This window comes from Apiotrichum porosum (assembly GCF_003942205.1).
Source record: "Apiotrichum porosum strain DSM 27194 chromosome Unknown scaffold_1, whole genome shotgun sequence".
Taxonomy (NCBI): domain Eukaryota; kingdom Fungi; phylum Basidiomycota; class Tremellomycetes; order Trichosporonales; family Trichosporonaceae; genus Apiotrichum; species Apiotrichum porosum.
The window spans coordinates 2,811,251-2,832,419 of NW_021167108.1; the positions used below are offsets into that span (position 1 = coordinate 2,811,251).

Here is a 21,169-nt window from a genome sequence, read left to right on the forward strand (position 1 = left end):
TCAACCAGGGCGAGGGCCTATCCCACCCTCCGCAGAGTTTGTTACACTTCGTTCGTCCACCCCCCACCCGCACTCTGTCAAGCCCTAGCACACGGCGTGACATACGGCAGTCACGTCGCCACTACGATGCACATCCGCACTTGCTCGTTGCTCACGATCTATTGAGTTTCGGCTACGGCCGACAAAGGCTGGCGGAGCCGGGGTACCCGGGTAATACTCGGGATGACGTGTGTTGAGCGCTGTGGGGGCCCTGGGCTAAGCCGTTCGCAGGGATCGCAGGCCAACATATTAAACTTACAGGACGCGTCCAGTGCGCCGCAACGCCGCTCCAACGAGATCCAAAAAGCCAACAGCTCCAGCCCGCACATGGACCGTTAACCCACAGGCAACAGGCTTTCATATACCTAGGTCCGCCCAGCCGCGCAACATCTGACATCTTGCCGTCCCCCCAACCCCCACAACCATCAACAAAATGATACCCATTCCGCGCCTCAAGCCCGACGGGGCTGCGATTTTGAACACTGCGCTCGCCGCAACGGGTGTGCCGGGGACGCTCGCCGTTGCCAACGCCGAGGGCATCCTCTTCAGCGGCACCACTGGGCCGTTCGACCCCCTCAAGCCCGACAGTCGTGCGCTGAAGGAAGACGACCTCATGTGGTTTGCCAGCACGACCAAGCTCCTCACCTCCATCTGTGAGTACCCCTCTCCTCAGTTGCCGTGGGGACCTGCCTTTTTTCTTCTGTGGGCTGACGCACACCCTCCTCCCAGGCTACCTCCAGCTAGTGGACAGGGGGTTGCTCACGCTTGACACGGACATGCGCACCAAGTTTGCACCTCTGGACGAGGCGGCGTCCAAGATTATCGTCGGGTTCGAAAAGGACGACACCCCAATCTACAAGCCCAACACCGAGCCTGTGACCCTCCTCAGCTTCCTCAACCTGACCTGCGGGTTTGGAATGGAGTATGGGCCTACAGTGATGAGGCACAAGAAGCGTGCGGCCAAGGGCAGGGGGTTTGTCAACTCGTGCAAGGTGGTAAGTGATACAGCAGGGCAACGACCACCGTATCTGCCGCTGACTTGTGCCAGGAAAACCTCATCCACACGCCCCTCTGTTTCGAGCCTGGTACAAGTTTCCAGTATGGCAACTCGTTCGACTGGCTGGGCCTCATGCTACCCCATTTGACGGGGACTAGCTCGGAGGACTACCTCCAGGACAACATTCTGAAGCCTCTGGGCCTCAAGGCCACGACCTTTTTCCCCTTTGGTCCGGACTGGGATGACAGACTCATGCCGCTGCGCTGGAGGCGCTCAGACGGAGTCTTCCAGGCCATTGACCGTAAGAGCCCAGCAGCAATGCTCATGCTGCCGCGAAAGTAAGTCTGCAGCACAAGTGGACACACTTTGGCTGACATTGGAAGAAGGGAGGAGATCGAGTACGTTGTCGGGGGCGGCGCTGCGTATTCCACCAGCCACGACTACGCAGTCATCCTCCAACACCTTTTGGCCCACTACGTCGCCATTCACAATGGCGCACCCCGCCCGGCCAACCCAATTCTGTCGGACAAGTCTGTCGAGTCGCTGTTCAACCCCACCCTCCCTGAGTCGGCCATTGAGGATGTGGCAGAGTGTGTCACCCACGTCCTCGGCGAGGCCATTGCTCCCGGCGAGGCCGACTGGACCACGGCCACGGCAATCTACACGCCCCACGACGGCCGCCGGCGTCCATGCCTGGGTATGCCTGGCCGCCATGCTGGCAGCATCGGGTGGGGCGGGGCTGCTGGAACACTGTATTGGATTGATTTGAAGGCGGGAATTGCTGTGAGTCACCCGCAGGCACGGAGAGGGGGGATATGGGCCCAGCCGGGGATCCGGGGATATGGACCCCCCAGCCACCGCGATACGAAAGCAAGGTGGACCACCAAATACTGACGGGCTGCACAGGTGGCAATGTCGACGCAGGTGCTGCCAGGGACGGGACTTGCAACTGTCGCATTCAAGGACACTCTGGAGGCGGCTGTCTATGTTGCATTGGAAGGAGGTGGGCGATTGCAAGCACATTATTGAACTACACACATGTATTATACTGGACACAAATGGGTGACTTTGGGCATAGGGTGGTCGAGGTACGTACCATATCTGCTACCTCGACAGCGATGTCTTGCGGGCCACTGGTACCAGTATCCACGGTGTCGGCGATCGTGTCTCCCTGCCAACTGAACTCGTAGCCGAGCTGGTTCGCGCTGCTGCATGCTTGTGGTCGAGTGAGATGGAAGGATGATGCGTAGGGGATCGGACGAGACCGTTGGTGCCCCCGAGAGTGGTGCCTGGGTGGTGTATGAACGCGCGCGCCACCCAGCGCCAGCCCGTGTGCTTGCCCGAACCACCCGATCGAGAACGCACACCACGCGCAATCATCGTCTGCCCCATATCTCTCAATCGTCCATCCATCCAGTTCTTGTTCATCACATATACCACACATCCAGCAGCCTCGCATCATGTCGTCCACCACGGGGGTATCCACCCTCATCGCTGGCATGTTCCTCACAGGTTGCGCCAACAGTCTCTTGTAAGCATCGCCACCCGCACACGCGGAGACCGGCCCCCGTCGCGCGTCCCCCCGTCCCCGTGTGCTCAAGCTCACCACCGACAGGACCAAGTACCAGGACAAGCTCTGCGTCGAGAACTGCGATGGCAGCGGCCCCCGCATCGACTTTGAGCAGCCCGTCTACCAGACACTCAAGTGCGTATCTCCCCATCCCCACGAAAGCTTCGGCATGTCCCGAAACGGGAGCACTGCAAGGCTGCCCCCCTCGCGCCGCCGCCGTTACCGCCACCGCCCCGGTAGTCGGACTGCCCCACGCAGCGAGACCATGGGCCACCTCATGAGTCTATCAGATGAGGCTGGTCCACGGCAGATTGGCCATTGGGGGCGCATCCATCGCCAAGAACGGAGGTGGTGGCGCCAATGTACAGTTGAGCACACCTCAGCTGACATCATACAGCATGTTCATTGGCGAGTTCCTCTGTGTCCTCCCGCTGCTGTGGAACTACCTCAACGCGCCGACAAAGGGCCGCCCGTCGTACCTCTCTCGCCTGCTCGCTCGCGAGGGCGAGGAGGGATACAGCCCTGTGCCAGCCGAGGCCGACGACGACGACGATGCCAGCGTGTCGAGCACCGAGACCCAGGTTGGACAGACGCGCATGCGTGGATTTGCCGCGTTCTGGCTGTGGTTCCCGGCGTTCTTTGACAGTGAGTCTCGTTCAACGTCGTGGGCGCTATTGGACTAGCTGGCGGCGTGTTGTGATCCTCCTGCCGGGTCGATCCGCACTGCCTTATCATACGCCCAGACGTCCAAGGCAGTCGTGGTCGTGTGAGCTGTGTGGCGTGTGGAATGCTGCTTTTTGCCTCTTCCATCTGGATATCCCGAAACCCGGCTGACAACCGCAGTCTGCGGCACGACTCTTATGAACGTTGGCCTCATTCTCACTCCTGTCTCGATCTACCAGATGTCGCGTGGTGCGCTGGTGTTGTGGGTCGGTCTCCTGTCTGTCCTCTTCCTCCGCCGCCACCTGTTTGCATACCAGTGGGCATCTCTCGTTGTCGTGACGCTTGGTGTCTGTCTCGTTGGTCTGGCTGGCACGCTCGTCAAGAAGGCTACCATCGGCGATGGCGATGAGCCTGCCGACCTCGTCACCCGCCTTGTCTACGTCGCCACCTCGACGCGCGCCGAGGACGACCCCGCCAAGGTCGCACTCGGTGTGGCCCTCATCCTCTTCGCCCAGATCTTTACTGCTAGCCAGTACGTCATCGAGGAGAAGATCATGTCCCACTACACCATCGAGCCCCTTGCTGCCGTCACCCTCGAGGGCATGTTTGGCGGTCTTACGACTCTGATCGGCATGCCCATCCTGCACCTGCTCTTCGCCAACAAGTCGCCCTACTTTGACGTCCCGCGCGGCTGGCACCAGATTGTCAACAACCCGGCCGTCATGTGGGCCTCGTTCGCCATTGCCCTCTCGATTGGCGCGTTCAACTTCTTCGGTCTCTCTGTCACCTCGCGTGTGAGCGCCACCACCCGCTCGACCATCGACACGTGCCGTACCCTCGGTATCTGGATCGTGTCGCTGCTCATCGGATGGGAGACGCTCGTGTGGCCATACTCCCTCCTCCAGATCACCGGCTTTGGCATGCTCGTCTACGGCACGTTTGTGTACAACGGTCTCCTGCAGCCCATCTTCTTCACTGTCCCCCCCGCGATCCAGCTCCCAGAGGACGAGGACCCCGAGATCCCCATCATGCCCGAGCACACTTGAGCCACCCGTGTCTCGCTATATATATATATCAAATCTCTCAATAGCAGTAGAATTCGCATGGAACAATATGTATGGACGTGGATTGTGCCTGTGTACAAATGGTAGATATATGGCAGATGGCAGATGGCAGTTGGCAGTTGGCAGTTGGCAGTTGGCAGTTGGCAGTTGGCAGATGGCTCGTGTGTGCAGATAGAAACATGCCCCGTTCTCATTCCCTGCGCTCGCTTCATCACATGACCTTTCCCTCGCATGTCCGGACCGGAGCATCTTCACACATCCTGTGGACTCGAGTGGATGAGTGCGTCGGCCGGCAGGGCGGCGATACCATCCGACTGGGTGGGCGTCACGGGGGTGTAGGGCATGGTCGGACCCACGGGGCCCGACGGGCCGGGGGTCGAGGGTGCGGGCGGCGTGGGCATGGGCATCGTCATGGTCGCCGACGCCGTGGGCATGCTCGTAGGAGTCGCGGGGGTCGGCAGTGTAGTAGTAGCAGGCAGGGGCAGGGGCGGGAGCGTGGGGACCACCATGGTCGCTGGCACAGGCGCAGACGTCGAAGTGGAGTTCCCGGGGGCGGTGCCGGTGCCGGTGCTGGGGCTGGTGCTCATCCTCGCGCTGGCGCTGGCGCCCGGGGCGTGAACCTGGGCCTGCACCGCCGAGTCAACGAAGGGACCAAGCTTGGCAGCAAGCAGGCTCAGTTCGGCGTTGCTCAGCTGCGTAAAGTCGATGCTGGCGTACGCCGCAATCTCAGCGGGAGTGAGCGCGAGCAAGGTCTCGGTCTGCGGCTGCGGCAGGGTCTGCGTCGGCCCGGCGGCGGCGGCGGCGGCGGTTGCAGGAAGGTTGTTGCAGTTGTCAGAGGTCATGATGGGGTTGCTCGCACTGCCGGATCTCGAGGCAATTGCGTTCGAGTTCGGGGTGGCAAGACCGATACGGTCGTTGCCCGTATGGCGAGCCCACAGAGGAGGCACCTGGTATGTCGCGTGCGGCGCCTGGTTGGCGGGAAGGTTGGGGACGTAGTATGAGGGAGTAGAGACAGTGGACGGGCCAGCTGCATGCGACTGGCGGGCATTCGCCATGCGAGTCTGGGTGTAGTTTGAGTAGCTCGAGCTTGAAGGCTGGGTCGAGTACGTCGGGATTGGAGGCGGGGGCATGATAGCCCTAGACCTGCAGGTTATGGGTTTGGCCGCGCGGTTTTTCGTTTCACTAGGGGTATAATATGCACAAGGTACGGCCAGACGGGGGACCTACGCAGCCATGGCATACTGGCGCTCAAGACTCTGTCAATGCGCGATAGCGACAATGCACAGACGAGCAGCGCGGACAGCCACGGCGACAAGTTTGTCCAGCCGATATTTCATGGCGAGGTGGAGCGAGTGGGTGGGTGGTGGGTGGAGGTGCGTCGTTCGTGGGTGGTGGGGTAGTCATATCGGAGGTCGTTGGATATATGTGTTCGTTGTTGATGTTGTAAGAGGTTTATTTCATAGACTGTCTAGTCAGTGGTCCCCCCAATATCACCCCGGACGGACCTGTTGGAAAGTGACTGAACTCGTCGAGAAGAGACGGTCGACGTCAGAGTTATCGACCTTCTTCTTGTTCTGGGTACCGGGAGGCTTGAGGTAGTTGTCGAAGCCCTGTAGTGTGAAGCAGAGGAGGTGGTGTGCGTGAGAATGCAGTGCAAATACAGCGCGCGTACGGTCAAAGGAATGGAGCAGACACCGGCCACGACAAGGAGGGTGGTATAACCGCGTCAGTCACTGCTCGTTCATGCAGGCGAGGCAACACGAGCGCACCTTGACAATGTTACCGCCAGAAGCCGCCGTCTCGTCGAGATAGCTGCCCTCAAAGGCCCAGATCGACGCTTCGAGGTTGGCCTACAGCGTCAGTGACGGCGGGACACACGCCCGCTCATGGTCATGCGTACCAAGGTGGAGTCAATGGTGCGCTTGCGGCGCTGTGCGTTCTCGAGCTCTGCAAGCGCAGCCGCCTGGGCCTGCTTGGCGTCTGCGGGTGGGCCTGACTGGGACATGGGGTTTGGTGTTAGTTGGCACAATGGGCGACGACCAGAACGATGTGTGGAGTGGAAAGTAAATGCAACGGAGCAATCCCAGAACGTCACCGGCGATCACCACCGCCCTGCGTGAGTGCCACATGCACGGAGAAAAGCCAAAAAACCGCCACCCAGGTGCAACAAAATGTTTGGTATGCAACAGAAGAAATCAATCGATGGTGACAAGCATGACGACAACGACAGTCTGAGGCATATGATCCATCATACACGACACCCTAGTGCCCTCCCGAGCATGCAAAAAGCAATCTATGCCTCAATAGCGGCAACGGTCTGGCCAGTCTTGGCCGAGACGTCGAGGTCCTTGGCGCGGGTGACCTCGGACTGGGGGGTCGAGAGGATGATCTCGATGTGGCAGGGGTGGCCCTGGTAGGGGTTGCTGGGCATAGTCAGTACGAGTTTACACAACACTCCGCGGAGATCGCGCTGCAGAGCAGCACGGTCGGGGATGCTCACATGCGACCGTGGGCGCGGAAAGTGCGGCGGCGGGTCTTGGGGGCCTGGTTGACGACGATGTTCTTGATGAAGAGCTCCTCGACGGCAAGGTCCTTGGCGTCGGCGTTCGACTCAGCGTTCTTGAGGAGGCGGAGGATGTACTGAACCGACTTGACGGGCCAGCGACCCTTGGTGGTCTTGAACTGCTTGGCCTGGCCAGTGCGGCCCATCGAGCCGTCGAAGCGGCGGAAGGGAATGCACTGCTTGTGCTCCTGGACGTCCGAGAGGTAGGCGTAGGCCTTCGAGAGCTTCATGCCTGTGAACGGGTTAGACGGCGTCCCCATCGTTTCCACCTCCAACACGACCCCCAGGACCAGAGGGAACCACGCAACAATTCCGCCCTCCCAAATCTCCAAATTCGGGTCCCTCTCCCTCCAGTCCTGGCCTTGCCGTGCATTCTCTCGATCTACGCACCCGAGACGGCGGCGGCAACCTCGCGAGTGTTCTTGAAGTGCGAGCGGACGTACTCGCCGCGAGCCTTGGCGACTGCAAATGTCAGACCACTTGTCTCTTTCCTCCTGGACCAGATCTTCAAATCTGTCCAGCACTCTCGCGCGACATACACTTCTCGGGGTTCGAGTTAACGAGGTGGGCGGAGGCGTAGCGGACCTGCGCATTTCGTCAGCAATTGTTCGGCGTGCACGGCACGACGCCGTCGCCGTGTCCGCTGTGCTTGTACGCACCATTTTTTTGGGTGTTTGACGGTTACCTGCTTGAAGATGGCGACGACCGAAGAGCAGCACACTCCCGCCCACCGTACGCGGACGCCTCGCCAGCAGCCAACATGCGGTTTCCGGGCAAACGCCGCGCGTCGGCGTTTGAGCAGCGAAAAAGTGGCACTCCAGTTTTGCTTCCGTTCGATGTGATCAATTTTGATTCCGTCCAACGTCACCCCCGGTGGAGGGCGATCGCGATGGTTACAAAGTCGTTTGTGCATCACCTTGCGGAGATCCAACTTGCATGAACCAGCAGAGTGCCAGAACACACACAGTCCAAACAGAACACAGTCCAGAGTAAACATGACACTCACACTCCCTTGATCACTTACCCCCATTACTATCATGGTCATCGAACCGTCCTCCTCACTGACCACCGCCCACATGGTAGGGTCCCCTTCCGCACAAAGCGCGCCTCGACAGTTGTACAACCGGCTGCTGCTCTAAACAGCGTCCAGATATGTCTGTTAAGCAAGGTGGTGCTTGCACAGCGGTGCAGCGGATAGACGAGGATCCACTATGTTCCTTTGGACCTGGTCCTGTGATCGAGTTCCAGGCCACGCTGATTCCAGTGGCCGTCCTCATGTCGGGTCACACCTTGCCCGTGTTCCCGTTCTCCCCAGCCCCTCTTCTGCGCCTCTCTTCTGGGCTGCTCTCTTGGGCTTGTACACGCGTAGCGTATCGTCCCGGCATCCATGTGCTGGTTGTGTGCCTGGCCTTGATCTTTGTTGCCAAAGTCAACGGCAGGCGTGGGCTTGGCTGCACTGTTCCCAGTTACCAGCATGCCAGCACTGTCAGATAACTGTTTGTGGAGGTGCATGTGGGGGGGGGGTGGCTAGCGGTGTCTGAGCGGGACCTGAGGGCGCTGTTCGCTTAGGGTTGAGAACAAAGTACGCCTGCAGGAGCGTCCACTGGATAGCCCCGTTGGGTCCAGGGGCCGCTGGTTGGGAGTGTGGACGCGTAACACGGGAAGGTTATCATCCTCACGCACTCCAGTCCTCGGGGCTCTGTTCTCTCTGCATGTCATCTTTCATTGTTTTGCAGTATACAAAACGATGCTCCAGTCGCGTCTCGGTACAGGAGGACGCCAGGCCGTGATGGATCTCGTAAACACCCCCAGGACTGACCTTGGTCCCTCCGCAGCAACACCTTGCGACGCGCCCAGTAGTGCGGCAGGGCTGCGACTGCTCTTCGGTGTATGCTCTTCGCCTATGGCATTTGCCGAATCCCTCCTCACAAACAGGCGCGCGACCGCGGTCCTGCCGTGGCCATAACAAAAAGCGCGTATCGGTCTGGCTGCGGCCTTTACCGCGGTGTGTGCCACAGGGCGGAAGTAGACTGCGTGTTATTATGGCGTCAGCACCGGATTTCCTATGATCCTATGGCGGCTACCACAAGGTGGGCACCATTTACTGTGTTGTTAGCTTGACATGTCATGTGACCAAGACAGAGGGCAGCTGGAGAGAGACCGATCGGGTGCGGCCAAGGTCTTGGCACTACAAACCATATGCCTCGCCACAGCCCGGACCAGCCCCACCACATGCAACGGGTAAACGGAATGGCTCAACGGGTCCACATGGATCCACATGGGTCCATTTCTTGGTGCCCCGGCCATGCGTCGAGGCTTGAACGCCGTCCCCGGTTGTTCCGGTCCTGCCAAGAGACGGGGACGCTCAGCTAGTAATGGTTAACCGTCTTCCGCCCACATCGGCCGGATCTGCCATTGGCTCTGGATGTCGGGACTGGTGGCCGTTCACGCCCTGCACGAGGACGTTCGGCAGTCTACGCAACTGTGTTCCGACCTGTTCCAACGGGTCAAGGTGGCGCCGCCGCGGGAAGAACATGTGTTTGCCTCGAAAACCGAGCGCTCGGTAAATTTGGTTTTAGTAAAACATGCTGAGCCCAACACGTATGTAAATAAACACACGTAGTAAGTGTTCTCCTGCGCCGTCTGACGGTGAGGAGTGTTTCGGCGATGGTGGAGCAAGCTCCGAGCGTCTGGCCGATGCTGGTGCCGGAACGCCGGCTGTGATAAGCGTGTCCACAGTGGGCATGCGGAACAGGTGAGACCGTGGCTTGGCGCCAGTCAAAGCACAATGTTGCGCGATATGGCGCTCAACCAGGCACTGTCCATCGATAAGGCGCATTAGGGAAGGAAGGCGCGGAAATTGAATGTGGCACCCACCTGGTTGAAGTCTTGGCTAAGTGTCTTGGCTGTCGTCAGGTGGTGTCAGGTGGCCACGTCACAGGAGAAACATCAGAGGGGGTGTGCCAGAGACAAGCGGGCTTGGCATGGCCCACATCGCTAAGACGAGGTCAGCGTCTACTGGCCAGACGCTTGCTTTGAAGCTGGTGGCGTGGTCCGCTTGTGAGCCCCAACTCAGGGTGGGAGTGGCAGATGGGCAAGAGGGTGCCACCGATGTGATACAGAGTGTGCACAGGCAGATAGCATTGTACGGGGGGTCCCATGTATAACTACCATGATACCCGTAGGCGGAGCCACCCCTATCCCCTCCACACCTGTGTACCAGCTCAGAGGTGGAATTTATATAACAACCGCTGCAAAGCGACAACCGCAACAACAACAACACCAACATGTCGTCGTCGTCCGACATAGAGAAGGACGTTGGCAAGACCCACGACAACGGAAACGTTGACGTCGGAGCCGCGTACCCGGATGAGGGGTTCTATGACCCCAGCAAGGAGAGCGCTCTCACGCGCGCGGGTCTCAACTTTGAGAGTTTCAAGCGTGCTCCCGGCACTACTCGGTGAGTGGCTGCCGCAACGCGCTCGATGGGCGAGTACTGACACACACACACAGTGGTCTTGTCGCTCACGGTGACATCCCACCCGAGTTCCAGCAATATGACAACCCTCTCCTCCAGCAGAAGATGAAGCCCAGGCATCTGCAGATGATTGCCGTCGGTGGTTCCATCGGAACTGGTCTCTTCGTGCGTCCGTCGTGTCCTCTGCGCCACCAGTCACCGTGGTCGTATGCTGACGCCACACACAGGTTGGTTCGGGTTCTGCTCTCGCTAAGGGCGGCCCCGCTGGTATTCTTTTGGCATGGATCATCATGGGTGTGATGCTTATCAACGTGAGTTGAGTGTGGCACCTGGGTCAAGGATCGACCCCTCCGTTGGAACATCCGCTGACAACATCAACAGGTCACCCAAGCTCTCGGCGAGATGGCCATTGTGTTCCCCGTCTCTGGTGGTTTCTACACGCTTGCGAGCCGCATGTTGGGTGAGTTTGTGCAATGACATGGGCGAGTGCAAATGCTATGGAGAGCAGTGCAGTGCCTGGGGAGACGAGGGCGTTGGGCTGCAGGTGCCACTTTGTGGCGGCCCGCCCCGCCGATCACGTGTGGCGTAACCTTCCACCCAGGACATCATTCTGACGCAACCAGATCCCTCGTTCGCTTTCGCTATGGGTTGGAACTGTAAGCATTGTTTCTGCGGACGTTCATGACTTGTCCATGAGCGTACCGTCATGTCGCAGCAACGGCTGACCATGTAGATGTCTTCCAGTGGGCCGTTGTCCTCCCTCTCGAAATTACTGTCGCTGGTAGCACCGTTCAATACTGGACGGATGCCGTCCCGCTCGGTGTCTGGATCACCATCTTCTGGGCCATTATCGTCTTCTTCACCATTCTCGGCACTCTTGGATATGCCGAGGAAGAATTCTGGTCGTCGTGCCTCAAGCTTGGAGTGGTCATCATTTTCCTGATTATCGGCATTGTCTGCGTCTGCGGCGGTGGCCCCGCGGGAGGTGACTTTGACCACTACATCGGTGGCGCCTTGTGGCAAAACCCCGGTGCATTTGCCAACGGCTTCAAGGGTGTCTGTGCCGTGTTCGTCACTGCTGCCTTTTCGTTTGCTGGTACCGAGCTCGTCGGCCTTGCTGCCACCGAGACCCCCAACCCCCGCAAGACCATGCCCTCGGCCGTCAAGAACACCTTCTGGCGTATCACCCTTATCGTGAGTAAATGCTCGGTCCATGCCACATTTGCTGACTGGTACAGTACGTCTCGTCGCTCGTTATCATCGGCCTTCTCGTTCCCTACAACGACGACCGCCTCTTCAACGGTTCCGGCGCCGATGTCTCCCCCTTCGTTATCGTCATGGACAAGGCCCACATCAAGGGCATGAACCACCTGATCAACGTCACCATTTGTATCTCGGTGCTCTCCATCGGTCTGTCGTGTGTCTACGCCGGCTCGCGTACTCTCACTGCCCTCGCCGAGACTGGCTACGCGCCCAAGATCTTCGCTTTTGTTGACAAGGCCGGTCGCCCCCTCTGGTCGCTCGTCTTCATCCTCGCCTTTGCCCCCCTCGCCTACATCAACCTCGCCGACGTCGGCTCGGCCGTCTTTGACTGGCTCGTCGCCCTCTCGGGTCTCAGCACACTCTTCACCTGGCTCGCCATCTGTGTCACCCACATCCGTTTCCGTCGCGCCTGGAAGGTCCAGGGCCACAGCGTCGAGGAGCTCCCCTTCAAGGCCATGGGTGGTATCTGGGGCTCGGTCATCGGTGCTAGCCTGATCGTCATTGTCCTCATTGCCCAGTTCTACATTGTGAGTGTTGCGCTACATGGCCAACAGAAGAAATCTCTTGCTGACCGTCTCCCAAGGCTGTGTGGCCCATTGGCGGCAACGCTTCTCCCGGCGAGGCTGCTCAGTCCTTCTTCCTGGCATACCTTGCCGCTCCCATCATGCTTGGATTCTGGATCATCGGCTATATCTGGAAGCGCGGTGTTCCCCGCCGTGCCTCCGAGATCGACCTCGACACTGGCCGCAAGAGCTGGCTCACCGTCGAGGACATGCGCGCCTACCGCGCCGAGCGTGCCGCCGCCCCGATGTACATCCGCATCTACCGTATGCTCTTCTCCAACTAGGTGTCCGGTCCTTCACTGTCTGCTGAAAAGGGGAGGGCAACGCCTATTTTATACATAGTGATATTTTAAAAGTTGTTTACCTGATGAAAGTTGTCTTCTCTCTCGCACCATTGCGGCGATGCTTGCGACCAGCAGTCAAGTCAGCAAGAGGTACATGTGTTAAGACGCGGTTGTAGTTAAATGAGGCCAAAAATGACCGTGTGAAGGCTGACAGCCGAGGTGGAATGCCTGGGTTGGTGCCTGCCACAGCAGACGACGTGTGTTCATGGGCCACAACAACATGGATCACAAGCCAGCAGTCACGACACTCTGCCAGGCATTCGTCATCGACCACTGCACGAAGGAGCAGGCGCAACGCATCCCGTTGGCAGTGGCACTTGACAACAGATGACGCACCCACTCTTCGGGTCGCCACAACCCCGTCGCGTTTGACCCCGCCCGCGCCCACGACCTTGGTCGCCGTGTGAGCTACACCCGCCCTCCACTCTTCGTATGTACTCTCCACTACTGCCCGCCCTTCTAGAACTTAGAACCGGTGCGTCTGGACACGTCGTGTGGTTAATTAAGGGCGACCCGACTGGTGTATGCACCACAGGCGGCGGGTCCCACCGCGGATATCTAGGCGTTGCCCGTGTCTCAACATGAAGCGAGCAAGCGGCCGACCGCTTAACAAGTATGTACAGTACTGCTCCTTCCCGCATTGGGAGATATCCACTCGAACCAGCCTCTACTGCCAGCTGTTGACGACACCCCACGGCCCAGGCTGCCCTGCACCACTTGTTCGGCACAGTGGTAACCCCAATATGGTCGGTTGGGTGGTCCAGGGAACGGGGGGTTTCCATTAGCTTGGCCATCTAGCTTGCGAGTCGTTGGGCGAGTGGGGGAGGACGTCATGGCGTATATGGGGTTTGGTCTAGTGGGCGAACTGGGACGAGGGAGTGGCAGAACTCTGCTGCTGGCTATAGGAGGTTGGTTGTGGCGCCGTGGCGCAAGGTGGTCTGCGATGCAGATCCCAGACATGGACGGGATCGGCAGAACAGTCTCGGATTATGCTGTGACTAACCATGGCGTCTGAATGGATGTGTGCACTTGCACAGCTGCGCTTCCATTGCGGTGTGTGCCACCCGTCACATGCCAGGATAGAGACTCCTTCGCTCCGAGTGGCCGTCCAGCTAATACTGCGCGCCACGCGCAAGATATTCCAAGCAGCAAGACCGGGCCAAACCACGGCCGAGAACAACGAACGGTGCTCTGCATCATTACAACCCACAAACACTCTTCAGACAAAAAAAAAAAGATCCAAGCCCAAGGCCTCCCTCCCTCCGATCGTATACTACTTCCTCTTGTGCTCCATCTCGCTCTTGACCTGGTTGATCGTGTCCTCGAGCTCCACATCGTCCGCCGCATCGACAATGTCGTCCTCCTGCTTGCTAGTCGCCGTTTTTTCAATGTTGGCAGACGCAAGGGAGACACGGGGCGAGTGGCGCAGGTCCTCGGGGTTGGTGCGCCGCAGGGGGCGGTTCATGCGGCGACGGGCGACCATGACGGGCACGGACGACTTCTGGACGAGGTAGTGCGAGGTCGAACCCAGAAGGATACTGTAGAGTTAGCAAGCCCTAGAAATTATAACTCACCCCTTGAGTTGGCCGAGACCGCGCGAGCCGACGATCACAAGCGTCGGCTCGAGGAAGTCGATCAGGTCGAGAAGCATGTGCCTCGCGTTTTTGGCGTGGAGAGCCTGGCACGTAACGGTAATGTTCAGGCGCGTGCGCGAGAGGAGGCCAGTCACTTGGCGGGAGAGGAGGACAGCGGTGGTCTGGCGCTCCTTTTGCACCTTGAGCTTGAGCGACTGGTCTTTGGACGACCACTTTTTCGGGTCGACCTTGCTCTCATCTTCCATGACGGAGATGAGGAAGATTTCGTCACCGTCACGCGCGACGGTGCCGACCGCCCACTCGACGGCGTATCGCGACTCTTCGGACAAGTCGGACAGCACGACGTAGCGACGCATGCGCTTGCCGCTCTTGTCGAGAGCTCCATCGGGGTCGCCCTGGTTGATGGTAACGGTGCATCGGTCACGGGCGTAGGCCGGGCGCGAGGTGACCATCTCGAGGCCAGACTTGACCGACTTGCGGCGCTTGGGACCGGGAGCCGAGGGGGCCTGGAAGATGGGCTCCTGGGGGACGACAACGTTGGGGCCCTCGCCGAGCACGTCCTGCTCAATCTCCTCGCCATAGACGTCAAAGTTCTGGCGGGTAGCCGGGTCGACACTCTCAGGGTCCTTGGTCGTCTCGTCGTCGCAGCTCGGTGCGTCATAGACGGCATTGGCCTCGGTGTTCTGGTTGGTCTCGTCGTCAAAAAAGTCGTCGACGTCAAACCCGTCGGGCTCGTCGGTGTGCTCATCCGTGTGTTCCAATTCCGAGTCGTTGTCATGTTCCTGGTCGGCCTCGGACTGCTCGTCTCCACTCTCGTCGGGAGACTCGTAAGCGGATGCCTGGGGGCGGAAACGGCCACGCTGGCCGCCAACCGACTCGCCGTCGCTCTCGGCTCCCACATCCGTCACCGAGTCCTTGCGCAGGGCCTGGATATCGGGACTCTTGTCGCGTGCGCGACGCTCCTCACGCGACTTGCGGGCACGGAAGAAGGGCGAGGGGGAACGAGAGCGGCTGGGGACCTTGGTCGCGGCTGCCAGTCCGCCAACAGGGCGCGAGGACAGCACCGTCGGCTTGGGCGCGGGGAGAGTCGTCACGGGAGCGTCAATGGGAGTAGGAGGGATGACGGTAGGAGGGGTTATGGTGGGGCCAGCGACTGCAGCGGCGCGGAATCCGAGAGCAGCCAGAGCGCCGGCTGTGGGCTTGTTGAGGTCCGACTTGGGTGCCGGCGTGGCAACCTTGACCGTTGGCTTGGCCACGGGCGGCGCGGGGGGAACGGGTGTACTTGTGCGGCTAGCACTCGGGGTGGTGCCAGTGCTGCGGCTGAGAGCGTTCATGATGAGGTCGGCAGACTGTTGTGTGTACCAATCGGGATCGCGGAATGACGAAGAGGAGGAAGAAGAGGGAACCTGTGTCAGTGGGGACGTTGCTGATGGGGAGGAAAGGGGGCTGGGGGAAGTCGGACTTGAGACGACTGTTGATGATGGGTCGCTGGTTGCGCGCGATATGGTCTCTCCGTCTGAATAGCCGAGAGAGACTCTGGGAGTGGGGATGCTGCCTTCACTGGTGCGGCGAGGAGGGCGGAGAGAGCTAAAGCTGGCGTCTATCGACCGTCTGAAGCGGCCAGACATGGGCCAGCGTCCGATGGACGACGACTCGCCTCCTCCGCCCCGTGGCGCGCCGTTAAGGGCGCCGCTCTCCTTGAGCTCGCTCAACTCGCCCTCGGGCACGGGGTCCAGTATGGGGCTCTTGACTAGGGTACTGTCGCTCACCTGGAAGAAGGGATTGGGGTCAGCTTGGCACTGCGCACGCCGAAACAGATGACGACAGTACTCACCTCATCCTTGCCTGCCCTTCCAGAGAACACTTTCAGTTTGGGCATTAGGTCGGTCAAGGAGGGAGGCGATGATAGGGAGCGTTGGAGAGGCGCCATGACGGACGCAGGTACGCAAGGGGCAGAGGCACAGGATGGATGAGGATAGTTGCGTTTTTTTTTGTGGACAGTGATGTTGATGATGGTGGCGACAACAATACAGAAGTAGAGAAGGACGTGTCAGCGTGTGTGCCGGTTTCTGAAAGCCAAACACGTTCATGGGCACGATACTTTTGGCGGTGGCGGGGCCTGCGGGGGCTGGCGGAGCAGTCACTTTCGCGCACAAAGGTGGGAAAGCAACTGACTCGCACCAACAAGCGCACATGCCGCGTGGACCGGAGTAACGGGGGATGGGGAGGCGTTGGTCTAGGCCGGTCTCGTCGCCATTCAACATGTGTGTGCCCCCCTCCGGTCCGCCCACGCGCAATCTGTGTGCAGTAACTCACCGTAATCGGCTGCGGCCTGCACATCGTTGTTGCATTTCTGGCAGGTGCGCGTCAGCTGGTGTTCGGGGACGCCTCACTCTCTGCCTCTGCACCGCGCGCTGGGTGGATGACGCAGGTTCAGTGCGGCGCGTTGGGAGGGATCGAGACGGGTTCCCTTCCGGTCGAGGTGGCCCGTGCAGCGAAACCACACCGAGACACAGTGCACGCTGAGCACAGCCGGCATCGCGCGGGCTCGGGGCGATCCACGCACCGTGAGCGCAAACTTGGCGGACCGTTCGTTGATGCCGAGCGCCTTGAGCTTGTCCACCAGGTCGACGGGGGGAGCGGATGGAGCCATGGTAGATGTGTGGGTGAGGTGGAAAGAGGAAGAGGCAACGACGAGATGCCGTGATATACCAGATGCAGCTTGTTGGTGTGATACGCGCGCGGCGGCAACGGGCAGAGCCAACGACGACGGCGGCGGGTGTGTGGGTGTGCCGCCCCGAGAGAGCCCTGACGCCAGAGCCTGGCTTGGCCTCCACTCTGTGGTCTCGATCCTGGGTGGCAATTCGCAGCAACGACATGTCATGGCTGCTGCCAGTCTCAAATATGTGTCAGGCTCTGTATCTCTGTGTCTCTGTCTCTGTCTCTCTCGCTCTCGCGTGGCGGGTAACATAAAATGCATAGTCGTGTGTGTCGTAGTGCCATGTATAATAATGCGGAGGGGATATAGATATACAAATAAAAAATAAGGCGCTGCCCAAGAGCAGCGGGACTCAGGATGCAGGAGTGTCCTTGTTTGTTTCCAGCTTGTCCCACTCGGTAAGCAACAGCGCACCGACACCTGGCGAGAATGTTAGGTTTTCTCACTCCGCCGCAGCAACAACGGGTCAACTTACCAGGTTCAATCTCGGTACCATCACGCGACACCTTGACCTCGCGGTCGCCGTTCCATGGGTTGCGGAGGTGCCGTGTCCGGGAAAAGCTCAGAGGGTCTGTCTTGACCCACTGCAGTCTGAACGACGGAGCAAGCGACTCGCTCTCGTCGGGGACAGAGTTGAGGACTTCCGACGGACGGCGAGGCGCCGTGTCCTTGCGTCCAACAATGGGAATCTGGAGCGACGACGAGTGCTCAACGGCAGCGAGAAGGAGGTTGCGGGATTCGCGACGGTCGCCGCGCAGGAGGTTGGGGTCCAGCGTGTTCGTGCTTGCACGCCTCATGAGATCGTCCACTAGTTCGGGTGATTCGGAACGGAACAGGTCTTGCTCATCATCGGGGTCCGAAATGTGGAGGCCACCCATACCGTGGTCTCCCTCTGGGAGGTCGCCTGCCGAATGGCCGCGGAACGGGCTCGGCACCGGGTGCCATGGCGTCAAGCGGTAGGGATCCGTGGCCGAACGCAGCTGTTCACCCCGCTCTGTACCGTCTTCCTCCTCGCGGATCGGCGCGGGAGCAGGAGTCGACCCAGGATGGGTGCGACGGCTCGGGCCCCTTGCGGCGTCCCCATGGCTACGGGGGCTAGTGAGACCCATCGAGTTCTGGCGGGCGGCATTGATCGAGGCCTGCCTTGCCGGGCTGGTGGTTGTCATCTGGCGCTCGGGAACCTTGGGGTTGCGAACGCTGGGCGAACTCATCTTGGCATAGCCAAAGAATTCACCCGACCGGTTGGCGCCAAAGATGAGAATGACCTCTTGCGAGGTCCTAAAGGCCTGGTCAAGGATGGGCTGGTTGTGCCTCTGGGTCTTCCATTGACCAGACTGCACACTCTCCTCGAGGTCGGTAATGGACAGACTCTTAAGAATAAAGTAACGTTTGGGGAAGTGGTGTGCCAAAAAGCTCGAGTTTGTGCTTGCCATGCTCGCCGAGCTCTTGTGCGCCGACGAGCCGTTGCTGTGGTCACCCTCGGGCAACTCGAGCGTGGAAGTCCTTGGTGAAATGGTCGAGTCTTTGCGCTCCGCCTTGTGCTGGTCGACCCACGTCCGGTGCATGCCGACTCCGCGCTGAGCGCCCACACCAGCACGGAGGTCGTCGTCTTTGTGGCGGATACGGCATACCATACGCGGGCACCTGGCGTCCCATGGGCGGAGCGAGAGGCCGTTGAAGTATGGTACCGCCTTGTCGAGGTCTGCTTGCGAGGAAAAGTTGACAAACGCGCACGACGACCGCGAGATTAAGAAAATAGACGACGGGCCATGCCAGGTCTCGCCATTCTCGCCAGCACCGGTGGGAACCGTCGAGTTGAAGAACCGCCACAGCTCCTCATGGGAAACATTGCTCGGGCTGGGACGTTAGACACATGTCCACACGAACATACACACAGCACACACTACGACGTAGCGATGCGGGGGGGTACTCACACATTTCCGACCCACATCACCCACTCGCTGCGGCGAGCTGGTGGCTGCGGGTGATACTCCTTGCGCTCTCGGTCGGGGATGGGACGCTGCGAGCCCGCTGCAGGTGACGACTTTGCTTCTTCGCCAGAGGGACCACTCCACGATCGCCGCTGAGGATCGCGCGCGGTTGACGCAGTAGATGGGTTGGGCGTTACATTGGGCGCGTTGGTCCACGCCACGCCGCCCGCATGAGGCTGCTGTGGTGGTGGGACAAAGCCTGGGCGTACTTGCCTCTGCGTGGGAGCTGAGCCCGACCATGGTTCTGGAACTGGCGAGCCCATGCTCTCGACGCGGTCCATCTGCGGGCTGGCAGCCGGAAAGGGGCTGAAGAACTGGAAGGGCGACGAGATGACGGGCGACGACCATGTCGATCCCGGTGCGTGGGTAAGGTAGACCGAAGGGATTGAGTGGCGGTGACCAAGCTCGTCGGTGAGCTGGGGCTGTCCACCATGCTGAGGAGGTCCCGCGATACCGCTAAACGACCCATAGTATTGTGGTTGTCCGATTGGAGAGCCCGTCCATGCTGCCTGAGGCACGGGTGGCGTTGTCGGATGGAATGGTGGAACACCTGCTTGAGGAGTGTAGGCGTTGACAGGAGACGTGCGAGTCGAGATTGTCGGGTAGACGGGGTGGGTCGGGTCGACAGAGTAATCAGCGGCCGCAGCCATCGAGGGGTCGTAGTACATGTGCGGTGGGGCATAGACGGGCCTCATCGCCCCGTACTGCTGCTCGTTGTAGCGCATTTGCTCTGGTGGGATCCCATGAGGGGGCATGTAGTGGGAGGCATCCGTCGGGCCGTAGGAAGCGTGGAGAGCGTGACCACCGTGTGCACCGTGAGGCGGAGGGTGTGGTCCAGGCTGCATCGACTGAGCAGCAGCCGCCTGGGCAGCCGCGTGGTGCTGTTGTCCTAGACGCTCGTCATGTTGAGACATGACAACGGTGGCGATTTTTGTGGGAAGTTGATGGAAGGAAGAAGGATCGTTTGCGCGCCCACCAGAAGGAGTAGCAGGCGTCGTCGGTTTTGCGGGCGGCATGTCGTTTGCTTAAAAGTTAGGTTTAGCCATCTACATGGTGGGGGGTGGGGTGGGTGCGGAGGGACGGAGACACCCTGTGCACAGTAAACTTACCAGCGTCATTGTGAACTGCCAGCTGTCCACTTTCCGGCGTGTTGTTGTCCGGCTTGCCATTGTCGTCGCTTGATCGACCGACAATCCCAGAATCAGATGCACGACGTTGTGCCCCTGACCCAGGCGGCGAGCCCTCGTTGTCTCGAGGGGCAGATGTCATTGTCCGAGGAAGAGGTTCCAGTTGTGGGGATATGGGTGGTCGCTGCTTTGGCCGGGACAATGACCAATGCAGGCGCCAGGGTGCCGGGGAGGGGGGATTGGAGGGTGTCTGTAGGGTGGATGGGAGACGGGAGGTGCAGACAAGGCGGCTGTTATGCGTTGGGGCGTGATGGGGTATATGTGGGAGACAATGTTGTTGGTTGATGGGTGTTGGTTGGGATAATGTCGAGAAGCAACAAAACGAGGCGCGCGGACCGTCAAGCTGCCGAGATCCGATTAGGAGAATCTTTTGGACACGGACGAGGGAGAGACGGGGGAGGCAAGCTGGCGTTTGGCGGGTGTATACGCACAGCCGTGGCGTTTGTTTTGGGCTGTACTCTGTGCTGTTTCTGCAAAGACACCGATGTAAAAGACAGAGAGAGAGAGAGAGACAGACGGCGATGTGTTGTCGCGCGGCGTTGTCCCACAAAAGATGCGGTTCCAGGACGGTTGCAAAACGGAGGGGGGAGGGTGTGGGTGTGGAAGCGAGTTGGCTTGAGAGACAGACCATATGCTTGTGTCGCGAGAGAGGGCGGCTGAGAGGTCTGTTTTGGGTTCTAGGCCGGGGAACGCCGTGTACAGCCTCTAGCGTCGCAGATGGGGGCGCCTCCAGTTCTGCAGAGTGTGCGTGCGCAACGACGGCGCGCGCAGGTGTGTGGGCGGGACGGGCTCTAGCTCTCTCTCCCCCTGACCTGACGAGCGTTCTGTCGGGACCCAGATGTCCCACCAGGGACTCGTCTTTTTAGCCTGGTGAGCGCGCGAGCGGGCGACAGCCCCCACGCTGACGACCACGCAATGCCGCAACTGACGTAAACTGTCTGACCCAGCCCGTTGCCTCCCCTCAAGCGTCGCAAAGGCCAAAACGGACACCGACGGTACAGCGGTACACAGCGGGTCAAACCTCATCTGATCTCATCTCCACTCACTCACTTCGCTCACTTCTCTCTCTCCCCTCTCCAAATCGAATGAACACTTCAAGGGCCAGGTCCCGTTCATCTGTTCATAAGGCGGAG

The 21,169-nt window shown here is 59.9% G+C and overlaps 8 protein-coding genes across 8 annotated transcripts; 3 read left to right on the forward strand and 5 right to left on the reverse strand.

Annotated features, from left to right (window-relative positions):
- Positions 1 to 472: 472 nt before the first annotated feature.
- EHS24_001020 (uncharacterized protein) lies at positions 473 to 2,279 on the forward strand (the record flags this gene model as incomplete). The annotated part of the gene is made up of 5 exons (XM_028616826.1): positions 473 to 692; positions 769 to 1,034; positions 1,088 to 1,374; positions 1,423 to 1,819; positions 2,115 to 2,279. 5 exons carry the CDS (start codon positions 473 to 475, stop codon positions 2,277 to 2,279), a joined length of 1,335 nt encoding a protein of 444 aa, XP_028480683.1.
- Positions 2,280 to 2,496: 217 nt separating this feature from the next.
- On the forward strand, positions 2,497 to 4,315 carry EHS24_001021 (uncharacterized protein; the record flags this gene model as incomplete). The annotated part of the gene is made up of 4 exons (XM_028616827.1): positions 2,497 to 2,567; positions 2,652 to 2,741; positions 3,004 to 3,251; positions 3,450 to 4,315. The coding sequence occupies 4 exons, from the start codon at positions 2,497 to 2,499 to the stop codon at positions 4,313 to 4,315; spliced, it is 1,275 nt and encodes a 424-aa protein (XP_028480684.1).
- A 269-nt stretch (positions 4,316 to 4,584) lies between these two features.
- Positions 4,585 to 6,338, reverse strand: EHS24_001022 (uncharacterized protein; the record flags this gene model as incomplete). Its single annotated transcript, XM_028616828.1, has 5 exons — positions 4,585 to 5,476; positions 5,561 to 5,589; positions 5,839 to 5,943; positions 6,103 to 6,183; positions 6,234 to 6,338. The coding sequence occupies 5 exons, from the start codon at positions 6,336 to 6,338 to the stop codon at positions 4,585 to 4,587; spliced, it is 1,212 nt and encodes a 403-aa protein (XP_028480685.1).
- A 288-nt stretch (positions 6,339 to 6,626) lies between these two features.
- On the reverse strand, positions 6,627 to 7,558 carry RPL17 (60S ribosomal protein L17; the record flags this gene model as incomplete). The annotated part of the gene is made up of 5 exons (XM_028616829.1): positions 6,627 to 6,756; positions 6,834 to 7,128; positions 7,287 to 7,358; positions 7,436 to 7,481; positions 7,556 to 7,558. 5 exons carry the CDS (start codon positions 7,556 to 7,558, stop codon positions 6,627 to 6,629), a joined length of 546 nt encoding a protein of 181 aa, XP_028480686.1.
- Positions 7,559 to 8,105: 547 nt separating this feature from the next.
- On the reverse strand, positions 8,106 to 8,408 carry EHS24_001024 (uncharacterized protein; the record flags this gene model as incomplete). The annotated part of the gene is made up of 1 exon (XM_028616830.1): positions 8,106 to 8,408. One exon carries the CDS (start codon positions 8,406 to 8,408, stop codon positions 8,106 to 8,108), a length of 303 nt encoding a protein of 100 aa, XP_028480687.1.
- A 1,775-nt stretch (positions 8,409 to 10,183) lies between these two features.
- On the forward strand, positions 10,184 to 12,484 carry EHS24_001025 (uncharacterized protein; the record flags this gene model as incomplete). Its single annotated transcript, XM_028616831.1, has 8 exons — positions 10,184 to 10,356; positions 10,410 to 10,539; positions 10,602 to 10,685; positions 10,756 to 10,834; positions 10,998 to 11,030; positions 11,108 to 11,568; positions 11,613 to 12,164; positions 12,221 to 12,484. 8 exons carry the CDS (start codon positions 10,184 to 10,186, stop codon positions 12,482 to 12,484), a joined length of 1,776 nt encoding a protein of 591 aa, XP_028480688.1.
- A 1,333-nt stretch (positions 12,485 to 13,817) lies between these two features.
- EHS24_001026 (uncharacterized protein) lies at positions 13,818 to 16,792 on the reverse strand (the record flags this gene model as incomplete). The annotated part of the gene is made up of 5 exons (XM_028616832.1): positions 13,818 to 14,082; positions 14,119 to 15,908; positions 15,974 to 16,002; positions 16,456 to 16,492; positions 16,706 to 16,792. 5 exons carry the CDS (start codon positions 16,790 to 16,792, stop codon positions 13,818 to 13,820), a joined length of 2,208 nt encoding a protein of 735 aa, XP_028480689.1.
- Positions 16,793 to 17,210: 418 nt separating this feature from the next.
- EHS24_001027 (uncharacterized protein) lies at positions 17,211 to 20,118 on the reverse strand (the record flags this gene model as incomplete). Its single annotated transcript, XM_028616833.1, has 4 exons — positions 17,211 to 17,278; positions 17,334 to 18,715; positions 18,793 to 19,873; positions 19,959 to 20,118. 4 exons carry the CDS (start codon positions 20,116 to 20,118, stop codon positions 17,211 to 17,213), a joined length of 2,691 nt encoding a protein of 896 aa, XP_028480690.1.
- Between the last annotated feature and the right edge of the window lie 1,051 nt (positions 20,119 to 21,169).